This window comes from Mchenga conophoros, linkage group LG6 (assembly GCF_057382185.1).
Source record: "Mchenga conophoros isolate Kocher_MC1m ecotype Shallow Benthic linkage group LG6, M_conophoros_male_GT1.1, whole genome shotgun sequence".
NCBI classification, from domain to species: Eukaryota; Metazoa; Chordata; class Actinopteri; order Cichliformes; family Cichlidae; genus Mchenga; species Mchenga conophoros.
This window is the reverse complement of record NC_140531.1, coordinates 33,361,490-33,379,311: the sequence shown is the minus strand read 5'-3', so window position 1 is coordinate 33,379,311 and position 17,822 is coordinate 33,361,490. Positions and strand designations below refer to the sequence as shown.

At 37.5% G+C, this 17,822-nt stretch overlaps 1 protein-coding gene across 1 annotated transcript; it reads right to left on the bottom strand.

Annotated features, from left to right (window-relative positions):
• Window positions 1-489: 489 nt before the first annotated feature.
• On the bottom strand, window positions 490-13,158 carry LOC146573034 (polymeric immunoglobulin receptor-like). The gene is made up of 16 exons (XM_085278516.1): window positions 12,829-13,158; window positions 12,313-12,639; window positions 11,811-12,131; window positions 11,393-11,689; window positions 9,760-9,831; window positions 9,392-9,493; window positions 9,227-9,303; window positions 8,844-9,004; window positions 5,793-5,902; window positions 5,260-5,586; window positions 4,637-4,957; window positions 4,236-4,532; window positions 3,218-3,304; window positions 2,858-2,959; window positions 2,693-2,769; window positions 490-904 (listed from the first exon to the last, which is right to left on the bottom strand). The coding sequence occupies exons 1-16, from the start codon at window positions 12,863-12,865 to the stop codon at window positions 845-847; spliced, it is 2,775 nt and encodes a 924-aa protein (XP_085134642.1). The 5' UTR covers window positions 12,866-13,158; the 3' UTR covers window positions 490-844.
• Window positions 13,159-17,822: the final 4,664 nt, after the last annotated feature.

The following is a 17,822-nucleotide window of genomic DNA, read 5'->3' as shown; positions in this document are numbered from 1 at the left end:
TTCACAGTGTTTTCCAGCATGTTCATGTTCTAGGGTAACTTTTACTGGGCAGAGACAAGTTTAATCAAAGATGGACAAAGATGATTTCAGCAGCAAGGGAATCACTAATGTACTTTTCCATTACTTCTCTTTCAGGTCTTGACAACCTGTACAGTCGGCTAGTGAGCACAGTTGCCCCGGGTAATAGGTTGATAATATAACTGTAAGACGGAGAAGTAGAGTTTCATTAGAAAGCAGAGTTGGGCTTATCCCCTTGTTTTACACAGTATTACTGTTCAGGTAACCGTGCAAGTACCTGTGGTGGCTTTAGTCGCTGTTTTTTTCCATCCTGAAGTCAACAACCATCTCTTTTGTTTTGCTGACAGTCACAAGGAAGTAATTTTTACTTGCTCTGTTTCAAGTCAATTACCTGGAAATCACAGACCCTGAAAATGTGGCAGTTTATGGTAAAATAGGGCAAAACAACCAAGTTTCATTTTTCTTTGCTGATTTATTCACTTGACACTCATGTTTACATTTGACATTTGAGGCTTTTCACAGAATGAGAAAATCAGTGCAGATTATGTTGTTAACACTAAGCAATAAACATGAGAATAGAGACAACAGCAAAGGAGTAAGAAGTGAAGCTATATATGCATAAAAAGCAGTTATTTCACATGGTAACACAGAGTCCGTGAGAAAGCTGATTATTCTAAGATTTCTTGGCATTAAAGAAAAATTCAACAGGATAATCTCTATACAGGTGAGATCCACTGTTTGACCCCAAATGCATGTTCTGTTTATCTGTTATTGGCTTCATGGACATTTTTATTCAGGTAGATTTCTTCTATTTTCATAGTTTGGTTCATCTCTGTTGTCTGGACGTCTCCTCCTTACACATCACAACTTCTTGATTTCCATGAATCTATTCAGAGACCAATGAACAACACATCATCATGTGTTGTTAATATCTTTCCTACGTTAGCACCACTGTCAAATTAAGATTATTGTCTTGTCATCTACAGCAGTGAATACAACAGTAAAACCACATCTATGCACACTCAATATGAAGACTTAAGCGGAATTATAATAAAAGTCTGTGTGGTGTATCTGTGTGTGCATTAACTGACACACGATAATCCAACATTTTGAACACCTCTGGCTCATACAGTTCCTCCAATTTCAAGGTGAGCACCAAAGTTTATTATAATCCAATCACTATCCGTGATAAATGTTAACAGTTATTGCCTGCTTCTGATTCATTGTATTCAATAATGGTTACAAATACATTACATAATACTATGATGTGATAGTAATGATGACAATTTGAAATTTTATTACTTCATCATTTTATACTACGTTTGTGTTGAACATTGAAATTCATTGTGAGTTCTTGGCTTAAACATAAAAAAATGTTTTGTGAGGCCTTTTAAGCAGCAAATGGGCCAAGGGGGCTCAACAAACAGATTCTTTTTCTTGAAATACTCAGGCACAAAAACCGAACTGAAAAGAAGTAAGCAGCCAGTGTTCAAAAAAAATTCTGGAGAACTTTAAAAAATGACAAAAGTCTGGATACTTGGGAACAGAGATGGGCAGTAACGTGTTACTGTAATCCATTTACTTTTTTCAAGTAACGAGTACAGTAAGGGATTACTATTGCAAAAATGGTAATTAGATTACCGTTACTTTCCCGGAAGCACGCTGCGTTACTGCGTTACTAAAACCGTGATTTTTTGCCATGTCTCATGACAGTGACGTAAGCGAGTGCGACGTTCGTGACAACAGAGTATGAGCGTGCAGCGTTTAAAGCGTGGAAGTACTGACCTTACTTTGAGTTTGATTCCATAAAAAGTGACAAAAACATTAGTGTCCTTGTGAGTGGGAAGAAAACTTCTTTTAACAGCGAAAAAAAAAAACCCTAAACTTCAAAGCAAGCACCGAGTGCGCAACGACGTAATGGGAAATTCACAGAGAAACTCGCGGATTCTTCCACTGACCGCTGCGGTACACCTACACCAGGGCAAAACTTCGCCTGCCCTACTCCTGCTTTACAGGTGAAAATAGAGCAACAGGACCGCTGAGTCTTTGACTTTATTTATTTTATTTATTTTCTGCTGTGTTTTACTTGCATCTATTTGAAAGAGTGAGTGTAAACACAAAAAAATATTTTATTTTATGTGCTGGAATGTGCAGAAAATAGGTTTAAATGTTAAACAAATTTCTTCCAGTCAGAGAATGTTGCATATAATTAAATTTTTTGCTTGATGCATAAAGTTAAAAGATTAAAACTAATAAAACAAGTTTTAAAAAGAGACTTTTCCATTTGATTACATTTTGTATGATGGATTATGCAGAAAAAGTAGAATTGGGCTGAAAGATTTATCACCTGTTCAGGTTGTCGTGTTTTTAAAAAGTAACTAAGTAATTAATTAATTAATTACTTTTGAAAATAAGTAATCAGTAAAGTAACGGGATTACGTTTTTGGGGAAGTAACCAGTAATTAGTTACTGATTACTTTTTTCAAGTAACTTGACCAACACTGGTTGGGAAGCAAAATACACAGAAGTTGCGGGGTGGCTCAAGACTTTTGCACAGTACTGCACTGATCGCAGCTAACAATAAAATAAATTTGTTGCATTATTCCATTTGTTTATAATAAGGCTTGTTATATATAGAGGACACTCTTAAGGTTTTGGACTTTAGTTTTCTTACGTTATTTTTTGCTGCATCTGTCACTTCCTCTAAAGCGTCTTCATTTTGTGCATTTTTGTTCATGACAACTTCATCTTCTGAAAACACAAAGCATAAAACATGGTTATCCTCTTTTTCCATGGACATTTAAGTACATTTTTGCATGCATGTGAATGCAAAATATACCTTTTACTTTCTGATGTTTGCACTTATGAAATATAAATGCAAAAACACACATCAGTAGCAGCAGCAGGGGAGGAACAGTGTAAACCACATAGTGTCTTGCATCTGAAAAGCAGAAAGAAAAAACAGAACGGAGTAAAAATATAAACATCCTGAAACATTCACACTTTCAGGGACACACAACAGAACTGTGAGCTCAGGGGATACTTTTTGGGATTTACTAGTGCGCACACCCACAGCAGTTGTGACACTCGGGATCATTTTGGTATGACTTACATTCACTACTTTCCAAAAAATAACCATAACTCACAACACTGATCGTCAGAAGTACACACTGAAAGATACTTATTGTATATACTGTACTTTTAATAGGATTACTGGGAATTTGTGTTGACATTTTTCCAAGCGTTTCCACTGCAGAAGGTAGAGTGCTGGTGTGCTGGAGAAAGACTGTTGGAGAAAAATACTCTTAGCAACTTTATTTTAATACATCAATCTTATTTCAGTTGTGTGAATAGTTTCAGTGTCCTGACAGCCATCCCCATCAGAACCGTAGAGCTGCAGTTATTTTGGCTCACTCTGACACTTTTCACAAATTACCCCCGTGTTTCATAATGTATACATATAAAAGTGATCCTGTTTTTATTTTTAATCATTTTTACATGTTTATTTTTTTTTATCTACAGTAGACCGGGGTTGGTTGTCACATTGCTTGTTACTGTCACATTAGGTATTGGTATTTTAATAATATGGCTAAATAGGACTTCTGGGAGGCTGTGTCTCTACTGAAGCCAGCAAGAAGACAGCTTCACATGTTTTGTTTGTTTTTTTAAATTCTCTTCAAATATTTTTATTGTGAAGCACGAATAACAATTACAAATCGCCCCATTGGCTGACGTTGCTTCCTTTTTACAGTTTTGTCATCAAGAAAGGGGCAAAGCAAACAAGCAAACAAAAAACCCCAAAACAAACCAGAACAACAAAAACAAAACACACAACCAAGACAGTGGAAAGTAACAAAAAGGGTGGTCAAAACAAACGAACGAACGAACAAACAGAAAAAACAGAAAAAACAAAACAAAAAGTAAAGAAGAAAAAAACCTTCCTCCCCACACCCTTCCCTTATCCCAGAGTGCTATCAGCTTATTTTAACCAATGGTGAAGTCCACAGACTAGCTCTCATTTGTTCATAGTTTCCAGGTACTCAATGAGTGGCCTCCAAATCTGATCAAAGTCCTCCAGTTTAGTTGGCAGTTTTCTAATAATTCACACCACAAACAATAGAACCAGCATGCACAGACTATGTTTAAACAGTTAATGTGGACTGAAAAAAAGATGTAATTCTGTTAATTTTATTTTCATTTAAATGTTTTCATCTCACCAACTGAAAGCTGAATCTTGGTGTAGTTTCCAGGCCTCCTCTCTGAGTCTGACCCACACCAGTATGTCCCAGCATCTGCTTCTTCCAACTTTGTGATCACCACAGAGAAAGAGCTGAAAGAACCATTACCTTCAAGTTGGAACCGGCTTTGATTGGTTATGTCTTTGCAGCTGTTGAGCTGCTCTCCCTTGCAGAGGAACTTCCCTTTGTCCTGATGTTGTGGAGGATAAGGGCACTGCAAAGATAGAGGCTGTCCTACAGTACCTTTTATTTTAACTGACTTGACACAGCACCACTCTGTGGAGAATGAAAGAGAAAAATATTCAAATCTATTAAAGACTCTTTTAGAGGAAAGTGTTTCCTTTCAGCTGATTTAATTAAATATTATTATAACCTCTCACCTTTGACCTTCAGCTCAACAGCAGAGAAAACATCCAGCTCAGAGTTTCTTTTAACACCACAGAGGTATGATCCTGAATCATTTTTGGTCAAACTGCTAATGTTTACTGTGAATTTTCCTAACAGTTTGTCATCGTCAAGTCTGAATCGTCCATTTTGTTTGTTGTCAGAGGTGATCAGTGCCTGCTGCAGACATGTGGAGGGCCGATTTCCTCTGCAGATGTACTTCGGGTTGTTCTGGTACCGAGACTCGTATGGACAAACGATGGACTCAGAGAATCCCTCATAACTTTCAATTTTGGTCACAGTGTCACAGCAGCTGTCTGTTGAAAATGCAGACGGCATCAGAAAATGTGTTACAGCCACAGAACAGATATGATGATTATATTTAGGTTGCTGCAACGAGATTTTCTGTATGGGATGTTAAGAAAAAATCAACCAAACTGAACCATCTATCGCATCAGTATTATCAGGTCATATTTACAACAGAAAAAATAAATAATCTTTTGCCAGTTACGTTTTTATCTGTTGTCACCTTTTACCCTTTACAGTCACAAATGTCTCTTATATATGATTTTGACTCGAATTCAAATAACTACATTTTGAGAAGAATTATTTTATTCACCTTTCGCTAACTTCAGCTCGACTTCAGTGTAGATATCTTTTCCATTTCTGGTCACCCCACACCAGTATTTCCCAGCATCCTCAGAATGAAGATCAGAGATGGTTGTTGTGAAGATTCGTGCTGTTTTGTCATCATTGATCCTGTATTTATTTTTCCTTGATTCCGATGTTGTAACAAGAACATCACTGTCACCACAGTCGTTCTTACACAGATACTTCTCATAAGACTCATAACCCTCATCATAGGAGCAGGAAACGTTAACCTCTCTCCCCACATATCCAGTCACATGGATCACCCCTACTGCACTGGTCACACATCTCAGAGCGACTGTAAAGAAAAGACAGTATAAAAAAATATTGTTTATTTTGTCACATCAACATTTATAATAGCATTGTTACTGCTGCATAAACAAAGGGCTGAGATCAACAGAAGGCATTGTGTTCTGCTCTGCACTACCGAAACGTATTTACAGATTAATCTACATCTACGTTTGGTCTTCATCTGTTTACTATCTACTCATTTAAATGACTTACTGCAGATGGTGAATAGCAGGTTTTGAAGGATCCCCATCTTTGCTTTGCTTTGTAGAAATAGAAACCTGACAAGAAATATTCTGAAAATGTCACACCCACAGTTTGATTTCCTGAATGTCATGGCAATGCCAAAACCTTTAACTTCTGCATTTAGGTCACGTTCTTTTATACTCTTTACTCTTTTTTTATGTGAAAATTGTTAAGCCGGTAAGGAAGAAAAGGCTTTTCTCTGATTAACTGAGTGTACGCATCATGTCTGAGGTTTAATCTGAAAATGTATTTTTAATTCAGTTGTTAAATTTAACGCAGGGTTTTATTATCCTGTCACATACAGGTACTACAATCTAATATGAGAAAGCAGGACAATGATTGATCAATATTCAAAAATTTTTCATTGCATTAAAATTGGCCCAGATTTGTATACTATACAGGATTTGCTTAAAAGGCTTTGAGCATTAGTTACCATGGCAATACAAAACCCATGTAACACCAAAGTTACCTGTATGAGCCATAATCCTGCATTGTGGTACAGGCCTTCTTTAAAAATAAACTTTATTAACAATTTTTTGTATCAGCATATTTCGCATTGCTATCAGATGTTATTGACACCTATGTATCTGCATAAACTGCAAATGTGAAACTCCTTTTTCTGCATTTCTCTTGATCACTAATCAGCTCCACGTGCTCTACAATGACAAGTTTGCTTATTTTGCACAAAATAATGTGAGAATGTTTTGTTCTAGGAAGCAGGAGGAAGCTGCCCATGTTAAACTGTGACTATCACCAGTTAACATCCCTGCATGGGTTCACCACCACCTCCAGTGCCGCGTCAGCACCTGGGCGTGAGGACGCAACACCACCTGAGCCTACGTGTCCCAGCCGCGAGAGACCGTGCTAGCAGGTCCCGTGCCACTTGTGTCCTAGCTGGCCCCGAGAGTTGCTTTGTCCGTGCTGCCATATAAACCTTAACACTTTCAAAATGTACCAAACTGAATACATAACACTAATCAATAAATAAAACTACAATATTGATCATGATAATAAAAATACCAACAATTGTGACATTCAAAAGACGCATCACTTTTCAGCTACCAAACTCTTCTTCTCAGTTTTATGAAAAGTCAAATCATCCGACGAGTCATCCCATCCTCCTGACGCAGGGAAAAAACTTTGACCGAACAAGAACTAGAGTTCCCTTTTCTCTTTCCCTGCTCCTCAGTTTTCCACCTTGACTCTACAGAATGTAGCTTTGCGGCCTCAAAAACAGGTGTTAGAACAAAGTCAATAACTTAAGTCTGGTAAACATCTTTGCTAAAAAATTAAAGAAGTGAATGGAGGAACCATCGTTCTGACTGTGCAATTTTTGGCTGGTCACAAGTAGGGTGGCTCCTTCTCACTGTTGTTATTGTTGTTTCTCAGATTTCTCTTTCACCATTTCTTGTTTGTCAGCCTTAGTTAAAGGTTCATTGCCTTAATGCTGGGCAGATTTACTGGAAGGGTCACCAATGGAACATTTACAGTTTCACTTCCTTTACTCCAAATTCCCTTAAAACTTGTATTGTATTCATGTAATAACATTTTACTGTCTTTATTATTTTAATATAGCACAAAGTTCATCAAGGTTTGTACAAACATAGCTGGTAGAAACGTCCTCTAAAGAACGTTTTACTTTTTTTACTTTGAGTACATTTCGGAGCCTGTACTTTTCACTTATACTCGAGTAAAGAAGTTGAATCAGTGCTTCAACCTTTACTGGAGTATTCTAGAGACTGGTACCTGTATTTCTACTTAAGTGCAGAATGTCTGTACTTATGCCACCTCTGGCCTTTCCTTCAAAGGCATTTTAACATTTGTTTCACTAGCAAGGACCAGACCCTCATTTTTAGGTTTGACAGCATTTCTAGTAGCAGATGGCTTGAGCAGAGTTGAGGCTGCAGTGGTGACTCTGGCCGGGCAGATCCCCATGTACTAATGATAAGTGAATGAATAAAAAAAAGAATGAACAGCTTGTAGTGCTGGGAGGGGGTCATTTATAGACAGAGACTCGGATGGAGCATGTGTGGAGGTGTGGTCCTGTTCCTGATATTCAGATACATTTTCTCTAAAAAGTAGCTGACATATGCCACCTAGTGGTGAAAGAAGTTTGCACAGCCTTCACATAAGCAGGGCTTTTAACGTTAATACCCTTGATTGATTTAACAAGGAAAATTATTATATTACAGCCGCAGGATAAAGAATATAAATAGTACAGAGTTAACAACAAAGTTAAAGGCACAGGCGCACAGCATTACTCTATAAAAGTGCAAAAATTTCAGAATCAGAATCAGAAAGGGTTTTATTGCCAAATGTTGAGCAGGTTTACAACATTAGGAAATTGCTGCGGTGCTTCAGTGCAAACATACTGTCATAAAAATGACATGAAAATAAAAATAAGAATAAGAATTAAAAGTGCTAAGTAGATAGATATATACATGATATATACATGAGTGCAGGTGGTTTGGCACTGATGTTTAAACCAATAATATAAAAAAAAGACTAAAACTAATTATAAATCCAAGATTTGCATGACAGTACTGTGATTACACTAAAGTTCCACTGTTGAAATATTTTCATAGATATGCTTATTTATTTATATCAATGTAAGTACGTCATGGGTGAAAACTGCTACACTGTTACATACATCGGACGGTTCCATCCAATGTATGGAATTAGAATAAACACTGTATTTCCTTTTATTGGTAAAATCATATCAATTAACTGCCTTGGTCAGAAATGTTTGATTGCAACAAATATAAACGTATCATAAAAATAACTTGACTTGTGACTGTTTATGTTTAAATGGGGCAAAAACAGACAAGAATGACAAAAATTTTATTTTAATTTGCAGATTAATTTACGTTACATTGATGTTAGTCATTTGCATTTGAGGTTTCCCACAGTTTCAGAAAAGATTAGCTGTGTAACTGTTAATGTTAAAGACAAATTAAACAGGATGATCTCCATACAGGTGAGAGCCAAAGACTGACCTCAAATGCACACAATGTTTATCTTCAATTGGCATTATGGAAATTTCCATTACAGTAGATTTCTTCAGTTGTGACATTCTCTAAGTCTGGTTCATCTTCACCTAAATCTTCACAGTCATTACCGGCACTCTGCCGTTCGGACGTCTCCTTATTTGAGTATATCACAACGTCTTGACTTTCATAAATCTATTCAAACAATGAACAACACATGATGATGTTATGGACGTTGCTTGGAATAACAGTGATAAAAATAAAGAAAGTAAAAATTAAAAACAGTAAAATGTAAGAGAAAAGTGCAAATTGTATTAATAAATAATATGTACAGTTAGTTGTGTTGCCCAGTTTGGTATAATAAGGCTTGTTATAGCTACAGCACACTATTAAGTCTTTGAACTTTAGTTTTCTTACTTTATTTTCTGCCACACGCATCACTTCCTCTAAAGCATCTTCGTTCTGTGCATTTCTGTTCATGACAGTTTCATCTTCTGAAAACACAAAGCGTAAAACATGGTTATGCTCTTTACAGATGCACATTTGAGTACATTTTTGAATGCCAGTGAATCCAAAATGTACCTTTTGCTTTCTGATGTTTGCACTTATAAACTATAACTGCAAAGACGCATATCAGTAGCAGCAGCAGGGGAGGAACAGTGTAACCCACATAGTGTCCTGCATCTGAAAAGCAGGAAACAAAACAGAAACATTACACTTTCAACTACATAAATGCAGAACTGTGGGCTCATATTTTCTTTTTATCAATATTTTTACATGTTATCATAATTATTTTATTTCTGGTGTGCTCACCTACAGCTGTTTTTGACTCTCAGGATCATTTTGAATGACTTACATTCACTCCATTCCAAAAATTAAACATTACTTTTGGAGTAGGTACATATTAATCAACAGCAGTTCATACTGAAAGACATCTTTAACAGGTTTACCGGTAATTTGTGTTGAAGTTTTTCCAGGCATTTCGACTGTGGAAGGTACAGTGCTGGTGTGCTGGAGAAAGACTGTTGGAGAACAATACTCTTACTGCCATTAGCGACTTTATTTTAATACAAGAAGCAGAATCACAATATTGTATTAATCTTAGAGGAAATTATGTGGTCACAATTGTTTCAAGACAGTAAGAACTTTAACTGTAACTATATTAAACAAAATAATACAAAGTTACAAAATATAACAAAATAGCTCTAATAAATGCAAAAAGATCGCTACACATGTACAATGACAAGGGCTATTCTATTCTATTCTATTCTAAATAGCACTAATTAGAAATATCGTAGTATATTACACAAAATTAAATGTGTACGTAGTTGTCATTGAGGTGCCCCTCAGTGTCAGTGTCCACTGAATGCCATGAGTCATGTGGAATATTCACCATCTATGGCTTATTCGAGAAACATATGGTGACACTGACAATGATTTAAATTTTAAATTTAAATTGAAGTCTTATCAAAATTACAGTGTATGTCTCGTAATCTGTTTTACATATAAAAAGTGGTTCTATTTTGATTTTTCTCATTTTAACATGTTTACTTGTTCATATGTAAATCTAATATTTGTCTTATGAGACAAATTTTTTAAAAGTTTCACTTTCATTTAAAAAATAGCTAATTATATACACAGATTAGAAATATTTATTTTTTCTTTTTCTTCTGCATTGTATGCACTCTAAAAATTTCTTTTAATATTCAGCATTAGCATTTAGCTCACAGCACAAAGTACACAATCAGAAATTGCACTAAAGTGGCTGTACAGAAGTCTTGTTTCAGCAGATAGGATTAGATAATTTACAAATAAAGATCAAAAACTTCAAATGGTATTTCAGTATTATGGCTAAATATGACTTCTGGGAGGTTGTAAGACCTATAAGTCAGCAACACTGCACAACCCTTTAGTTCTGCTTTCTTCAGTGCTTTGTGTGAATAATTGGGTATGCAGTTTTCTGTACTGCTTCACCACAAATAACTAAACCACCATCCACAGTCTATGTGGACTGAAAAAAGGACATAACTTACAACTATTTATTCTTATTTTCATCTAAATGTGTTCATTAGTGACTATTTGTGAACATCACAGAGAAAGAGCAGGAAGAAACATTATCTTGTAGTGTGAATCTGCTTTGACTGGTCATGTCAGCTGTTGCAGTGCCTGTCTTTCTCATATATATATATATATATATATATATATATATATATATATATATATATATGTGTGTACATATGTACATATGTACATATGCACATATGCAAATAGTAATATTTCATGAGAAAAAATAATATTTTGCTAGAATAATAATAATAATTAGTTCATCGTATGATTATTTCCTTTAACATCTATTAGCTCTGCGAGGCTGGAGGAGACTGTGTCTATATTGAAGCCACCAAAAATGTAAGTATGCAGTGGTAAATGTGGTTTTCAACAGTCCTATTTTTACGCCTGTGTACTCAGTCATCACACTGCAGATGACACGATGACATGAAACATTGATGCGATAGGCTGAGAAAAGGGTGTAACTTACATCTCTAAACATTTTATTTTCATGTACACAAGACACATTCATCTCACCAACTGACAGCTGAATCTTGGTGTAGTTTCCAGGCCTCCTCTCTGAGTCTGACCCACACCAGTATGTCCCAGCATCTGCTTCTTCCAACTTTGTGATCACCACAGAGAAAGAGCTGGAAGAACCATTACCTTCAAGTTTAACCCTGCTTTGACTGGTTATGTCTTTGCAGCTGTTGCGGTGGTCTCCCTTACAGAGGAACTTCCTGTTATCCCGATGTTGTGGAGGATAAGGACACTGCAAAGTTAGTGGATGTCCTACAGTACCATTTATTTTAGTTGACTTGACACAGCACCACTCTGTCAGATGGAAAGAAAAACTATTTGCGTTTCAAAAAATATTAAACTTTCTTAAAGACATTTTTTAGAAGAAGCGGTTTTCTTTTGATTGGTGTAATGAACTATTATAATGACCTCTCACCTTTGACTTCCAGCTCAACAGCAGAGAAAACATCCAGGTCCGAGTTTCTTTGGACACCACAGAGGTATGACCCTGAATCATTTTTGGTTAAACTGCTAATGTTCACTGTAAATGTTCCTGACATTTTGTCATCATCAAGTCTGAATCGCCCATTTTGTTTGGTGTCAGAGGTGATCAGTGCCTGCTGCAGACATGTGGAGGGCCGGTTTCCTCTGCAGATGTACTTTAGACTGTTCTGATGCTGTGACTCATACGGACAACTGACAGACTCAGAGTATCCCTCATAACTTTGAACTTTGGTCTCAGTGTCACAGCAGCTGTCTGTTGAAAATGCAGACGGCATCAGTAAATGTGTTAAAGCCACAGAACAGATATGATCATTTATATTTAGCTTGCTGATTGAGATCTTAAGAAAAAAACGAATACAGCTGAACCAATTATAAAGTGTATGTTTGTGTGTGTGTGACTGTGTGTGTTGCTGTTTGGAGAAGACTTTATTTACCTTTTACTAATTTAAGCTTGACTTCAGTGTAGATATCTTTTCCAGTTATGGTCACTCCACACCAGTATTTCCCAGCATCCACAGAATGAAGATCAGAGATGGTCGTTGTGAAGATTCGTGCTGTTTTGTCTTCATGGATCCTGTATTTGTTTTTCACTGGTTTTGAAGTTGTAATAAGAACATCACTGTTGCCACAGTCGTTCTTACACAGATACTTCTCATAAGACTCGTAACCCTGGCCATAGGAGCAGGAGACATTAACCTCACTCTCCAGGTATCCAGTCACATGGATCACCCCGACTGCATTGATCAAACACCTCAGAGCAACTGCAAAGAAAGTATTACACATATTTCACTGTTTAATTTGTTATGTTAGCATTCACAGTAGCAATGTTAGTGCTGTATACACGATGGACAAGGTGTGGTATTCTGCCCGTTACTGCAAAAACAGATCTTTATATTTAATCTAAATCTACCTTTGGTCTGTTTATGTATTTACTCATCTAAACAACTTACCACAGATGGTGAACAGCAGGTTTTGAAAGCTCCACATCTCTGCTTTGCTCCGTAAAAATAGAAACCTAAACGGAAATGTACTAAAAGTATGACCACATCAGTTTGAGTTCCTGCATGTCATGGCAGTGTTGAAGCCTTTAACTTCTGCATTTAGACAACATTTTTAAACTCTTACATTTAGATCATTTGTATTGCACATACAGTACATATGCAACATTTTGCTTCTTTTTGTTTTATTGTCAAATGATTGACAAATATTAAAATAATTTCATAGTGCACAAACATACTAGTTCTCACAGCTCTTAAGTAAACAAGAGACGCACACACATACATACAATATGTATGGTTGAGGACACTCCAAAGTCCGCGGATGTGCTGCAGTGCCATTTTTTCCATTTGATTTGAGAGTGTTGTAGGGCAGCTGGCTGGAAATATGTTCTTATGTTAACTTCTCCTTGCCTTTAAAACTCAGGTGGAGTTTCTGAGCTGGCTTCTCTCTGCTGCTCCGCTCCTGGGTGGAGTTTCTCAAATGAAACAATCCTTCCTACACTTGCCTAGTCGTGGAGTATATCAAGCTGGAAGTTGCAACAGTTCTCTTCTAGATTGTTGTTAGTATGTGGTGACTATTAGGCCATCTCTGTTACCTGTTACTTGCAAGTACCTGCTTGTTCTAACCCAGTCTTGTCTTACTTCTCCTAGTTACCTGCTCCACACCATCACAGAACCCTTGAATATCTGGAAACCTGTTGCCTGTGGAAACCTTCAGTTCTACTTACCAGCTCTAACACCAGCTTTCTGTAATCTCTCATAGGAAGGACTTACATGTGCAATAACTACCTCCGAGGCTCCTCTCACTCCTAACAAAAGTAAGACTATTAATCACTGTCTTCGTCATGAACTCCAATTAATCCTTTGTCTCCTCTCTAACAGAGTTCCCATATGCCAGTTTGTAATGATGGTGAATTCTACCACAAACTGCTTTCAAACCACAAACAAGTCAAACAGAAACACTTTAAACCTGCCAGACATTATTTGAATCTGCTCTTTGGGTCTGCTTTTTGCCAAAACATGACAGTGCGAGAGTTTGCTTCGACACTTAGACTTTAACTTCTGGGATGACAGCCAGCTCTGTCTACTGACATGTAAGATTACAGGGAGTGCAGAATTATTAGGCAAATGAGTATTTTGTCCACATCATCCTCTTCATGCATGTTGTCTTACTCCAAGCTGTATAGGCTCGAAAGCCTACTACCAATTAAGCATATTAGGTGATGTGCATCTCTGTAATGAGAAGGGGTGTGGTCTAATGACATCAACACCCTATATCAGGTGTGCATAATTATTAGACAACGTCCTTTCCTTTGGCAAAATGGGTCAAAAGAAGGACTTGACAGGCTCAGAAAAGTCAAAAATAGTGAGATATCTTGCAGAGGGATGCAGCAGTCTCAAAATTGCAAAGCTTCTGAAGCGTGATCATCGAACAATCAAGCGTTTCATTCAAAATAGTCAACAGGGTCGCAAGAAGCGTGTGGAAAAACCAAGGCGCAAAATAACTGCCCATGAACTGAGAAAAGTCAAGCGTGCAGCTGCCAAGATGCCACTTGCCACCAGTTTGGCCATATTTCAGAGCTGCAACATCACTGGAGTGCCCAAAAGCACAAGGTGTGCAATACTCAGAGACATGGCCAAGGTAAGAAAGGCTGAAAGACGACCACCACTGAACAAGACACACAAGCTGAAACGTCAAGACTGGGCCAAGAAATATCTCAAGACTGATTTTTCTAAGGTTTTATGGACTGATGAAATGAGAGTGAGTCTTGATGGGCCAGATGGATGGGCCCGTGGCTGGATTGGTAAAGGGCAGAGAGCTCCAGTCCGACTCAGACGCCAGCAAGGTGGAGGTGGAGTACTGGTTTGGGCTGGTATCATCAAGGATGAGCTTGTGGGGCCTTTTCGGGTTGAGGATGGAGTCAAGCTCAACTCCCAGTCCTACTGCCAGTTTCTGGAAGACACCTTCTTCAAGCAGTGGTACAGGAAGAAGTCTGCATCCTTCAAGAAAAACATGATTTTCATGCAGGACAATGCTCCATCACACGCGTCCAAGTACTCCACAGCGTGGCTGGCAAGAAAGGGTATAAAAGAAGAAAAACTAATGACATGGCCTCCTTGTTCACCTGATCTGAACCCCATTGAGAACCTGTGGTCCATCATCAAATGTGAGATTTACAAGGAGGGAAAACAGTACACCTCTCTGAACAGTGTCTGGGAGGCTGTGGTTGCTGCTGCATGCAATGTTGATGGTGAACAGATCAAAACACTGACAGAATCCATGGATGGCAGGCTTTTGAGTGTCCTTGCAAAGAAAGGTGGCTATATTGGTCGCTGATTTGCTTTTGTCTTGTTTTTGAATGTCAGAAATGTATATTTGTGAATGTGGAGATGTTATATTGGTGTCACTGGTAAAAATAAATAATTGAAATGGGTATATATTTGATTTTTGTTAAGTTGCCTAATAATTATCCACAGTAATAGTCACCTGCACACACAGATATCCCCCTAAAATAGCTAAAACTAAAAACAAACTAAAAACTACTTCCAAAAACATTCAGCTTTGATATTAATGAGTTTTTTTGGGTTCATTGAGAACATGGTTGTTGTTCAATAATAAATTTATTCCTCAAAAATACAACTTGCCTAATAATTCTGCACTCCCTGTATACTGTTGTTGTATTATAAACAACAGTCTAAGGAGCTTGGAAAGCCTGAAGAGAAAGAGAAAGAACACACACATGTAAAAGAAGCTCTCAAAACATGCAGTTATGCTAATTGGCTTTCATCAAGTCAGCAAAGATGCACGGGAAAGAAGATCAGACACCATCTAGGGAGGATAAGAAAGACAAACACAACAACATTGTCATCCCCTATGTGGCCTGTGTATCAGAAAAACTCACGAGAGTCTTCTCCAAGCACGACATCCCAGTTTACTTCAGACCCAGCAACACACTCAGACAGAAACTGGTTCAGCCCAAAGACAAAACTCCTAAACACAAACTTAATAATGTGGTGTATGCTGTATAATATAGCGAGGAATGCCCAGACCTCTACATTGAAGAGACCAAACAGCCACTTCATAAACATATGGCACAACATAGAAGAGCCACCTCCACGGGACAAGACAAGGTCCATCTGCATCTAAAGGACAAAGGTCACTCTTTTGAGGATGCCAGTGTTCACATTTTGGACAGAGAAGACAGATGGTTTGAAAGAGGAGTAAAAGAAGCAATTTATGTCCACTGTGAGCGACCATCTTTGAACAGAGGCGGTGGTTTACGACACCAACTGTCTGCCATCCAGTTTTGAGATCCCTTCCCAGACACCTTAACGCCCACTCACATTAGAGGTATTTTATGTCATGCAAACGTTAAAGCCAAATGCAAAGACAGACTGTCAGAACAGCAGGGATGGAGCATTCTTGGGTGGCCCTTCTCATAAAAGAATTTAAAAATTTATAAAATTGTTGATATATGCCATCTAGTGGTGAAAGAAGTATTGCTAGGCTTTGCTGTCAAAACATTACATGAACTTCTGTGTTTAACCACCCTGTGTCTGAGGAACCAGCATTGACTCAGCCTCAGAAAATTATGACTCAGACACAAGAACAAGATACTCAGCAGCTAAAGAAAAACATGGAGTTGTGCAACTGCAAGGAGTGAGAGCTTTTCTCTCAGAGTGTGGAGCTGAAGAATAGGAGTTGGATTCATTGTGAAGGGCGTGAGCTAGCTGATTATTATGGAGGATGCTGTGAGGAGTTAGATATCAAATATTGCATATGTTAAAAAAAAAACTTTAAAAAAGAAGAAAAAAAATTGGATGAGATCATTTCATGAGTGATTGCATGACCCTGTCTATCAAAATAACAATCACAAAGACAGACCACAGTAGGTTTGTTCTTAGGAAACTGTTCCTGTAGCCTTTAAACAGCATGTTGAACCATCCAGAATTTATGCAAAGACACTGTGATATAATTTTATTTCAATTTTAATATCTGGATACCCTGAAATACTTACCACTACAGTCATTTATATTTTTTACGCATTCAATATGAATGAGTGATGCTTATTTCGAATACTGCAGCATAATTACTGTATTCAGTGTTACACTGAAACAGTGCCAGCAGAGGGCTCAGTGTGACACACTAAGCAGCAATACTGAAAGAGTTTTGCTTTTTCCTTTTTTTTATTTCACTTTCAGTTTACTAAAAGTCATAAATGGTTGTACGGCTTAAATGCCTGCCCAGAGACCAGTTTCAGAAAATGGGTTTAGTGAAAACTCTTAAACTGCTCAATGGACGGTTTTCTTCAACAAATTTTGAAAACTAGAAAAACTGGTAAAGTGACTAAACTAAATTGGCAGACGGAAAACAGAGTGGGGAATGAGGGTGAGCAGACATTAACGATGCAACACTGACACAGAGAAACACCGTCCTAAAATACACAGAGGGAGCAATCAGGGGATAAGAGACAGGAGGGAAACACAGCTGGGTCAAATCAGGGCTGACAAGACAAGGGAGAGCAAAACCAGACACACTACACACAGAACAGGGACTATCAAAGTAAAACAGGAAATACAGAACACAGGGAAGCCACATTACAAAACCTAAAACTGGACTCAGAAAATACAAAAGGGCTAGGGAGCTAGACACAGTGAGAAAAACACACTACAGTGTAAAAACCATGAGGAAGCCCAAAATAAAAAAGGCGGACCATGGACCGTGACATGATGTCCATCAGTGAAAAAAATATTCACACTTGCTTGGTTGAAAAAAAGTATTCATTCACTATTTTAGTTAAAATACAGAAGTCTTATCAGTACATTATACTTTAAGGAGAAGCAGTAAAACCCACCTGCAAAACATGTTCCCTCTGACTGACACAGCCCGTTTGCTTTTATCTGTAATTTAATCTATAAATATTCACAGGATGTTTTTCATGATA

What these genes read in the sequence shown, in the direction of transcription:
- LOC146573034 (XM_085278516.1), bottom strand. Translation starts at nt 12,865, where the DNA reads ATGTGGAGCTTTCAAAACCTGCTGTTCACCATCTGTG. An exon ending in CAAACATCAGAAAGCAAAAG is followed by an intron (nt 9,304 to 9,391) that starts GTACATTTTGGA and finishes TTGTGTTTTCAG; the next exon opens with AAGATGAAACTGTCATGAAC. An exon ending in CAAACATCAGAAAGTAAAAG is followed by an intron (nt 2,770 to 2,857) that starts GTATATTTTGCA and finishes TTGTGTTTTCAG; the next exon opens with AAGATGAAGTTGTCATGAAC.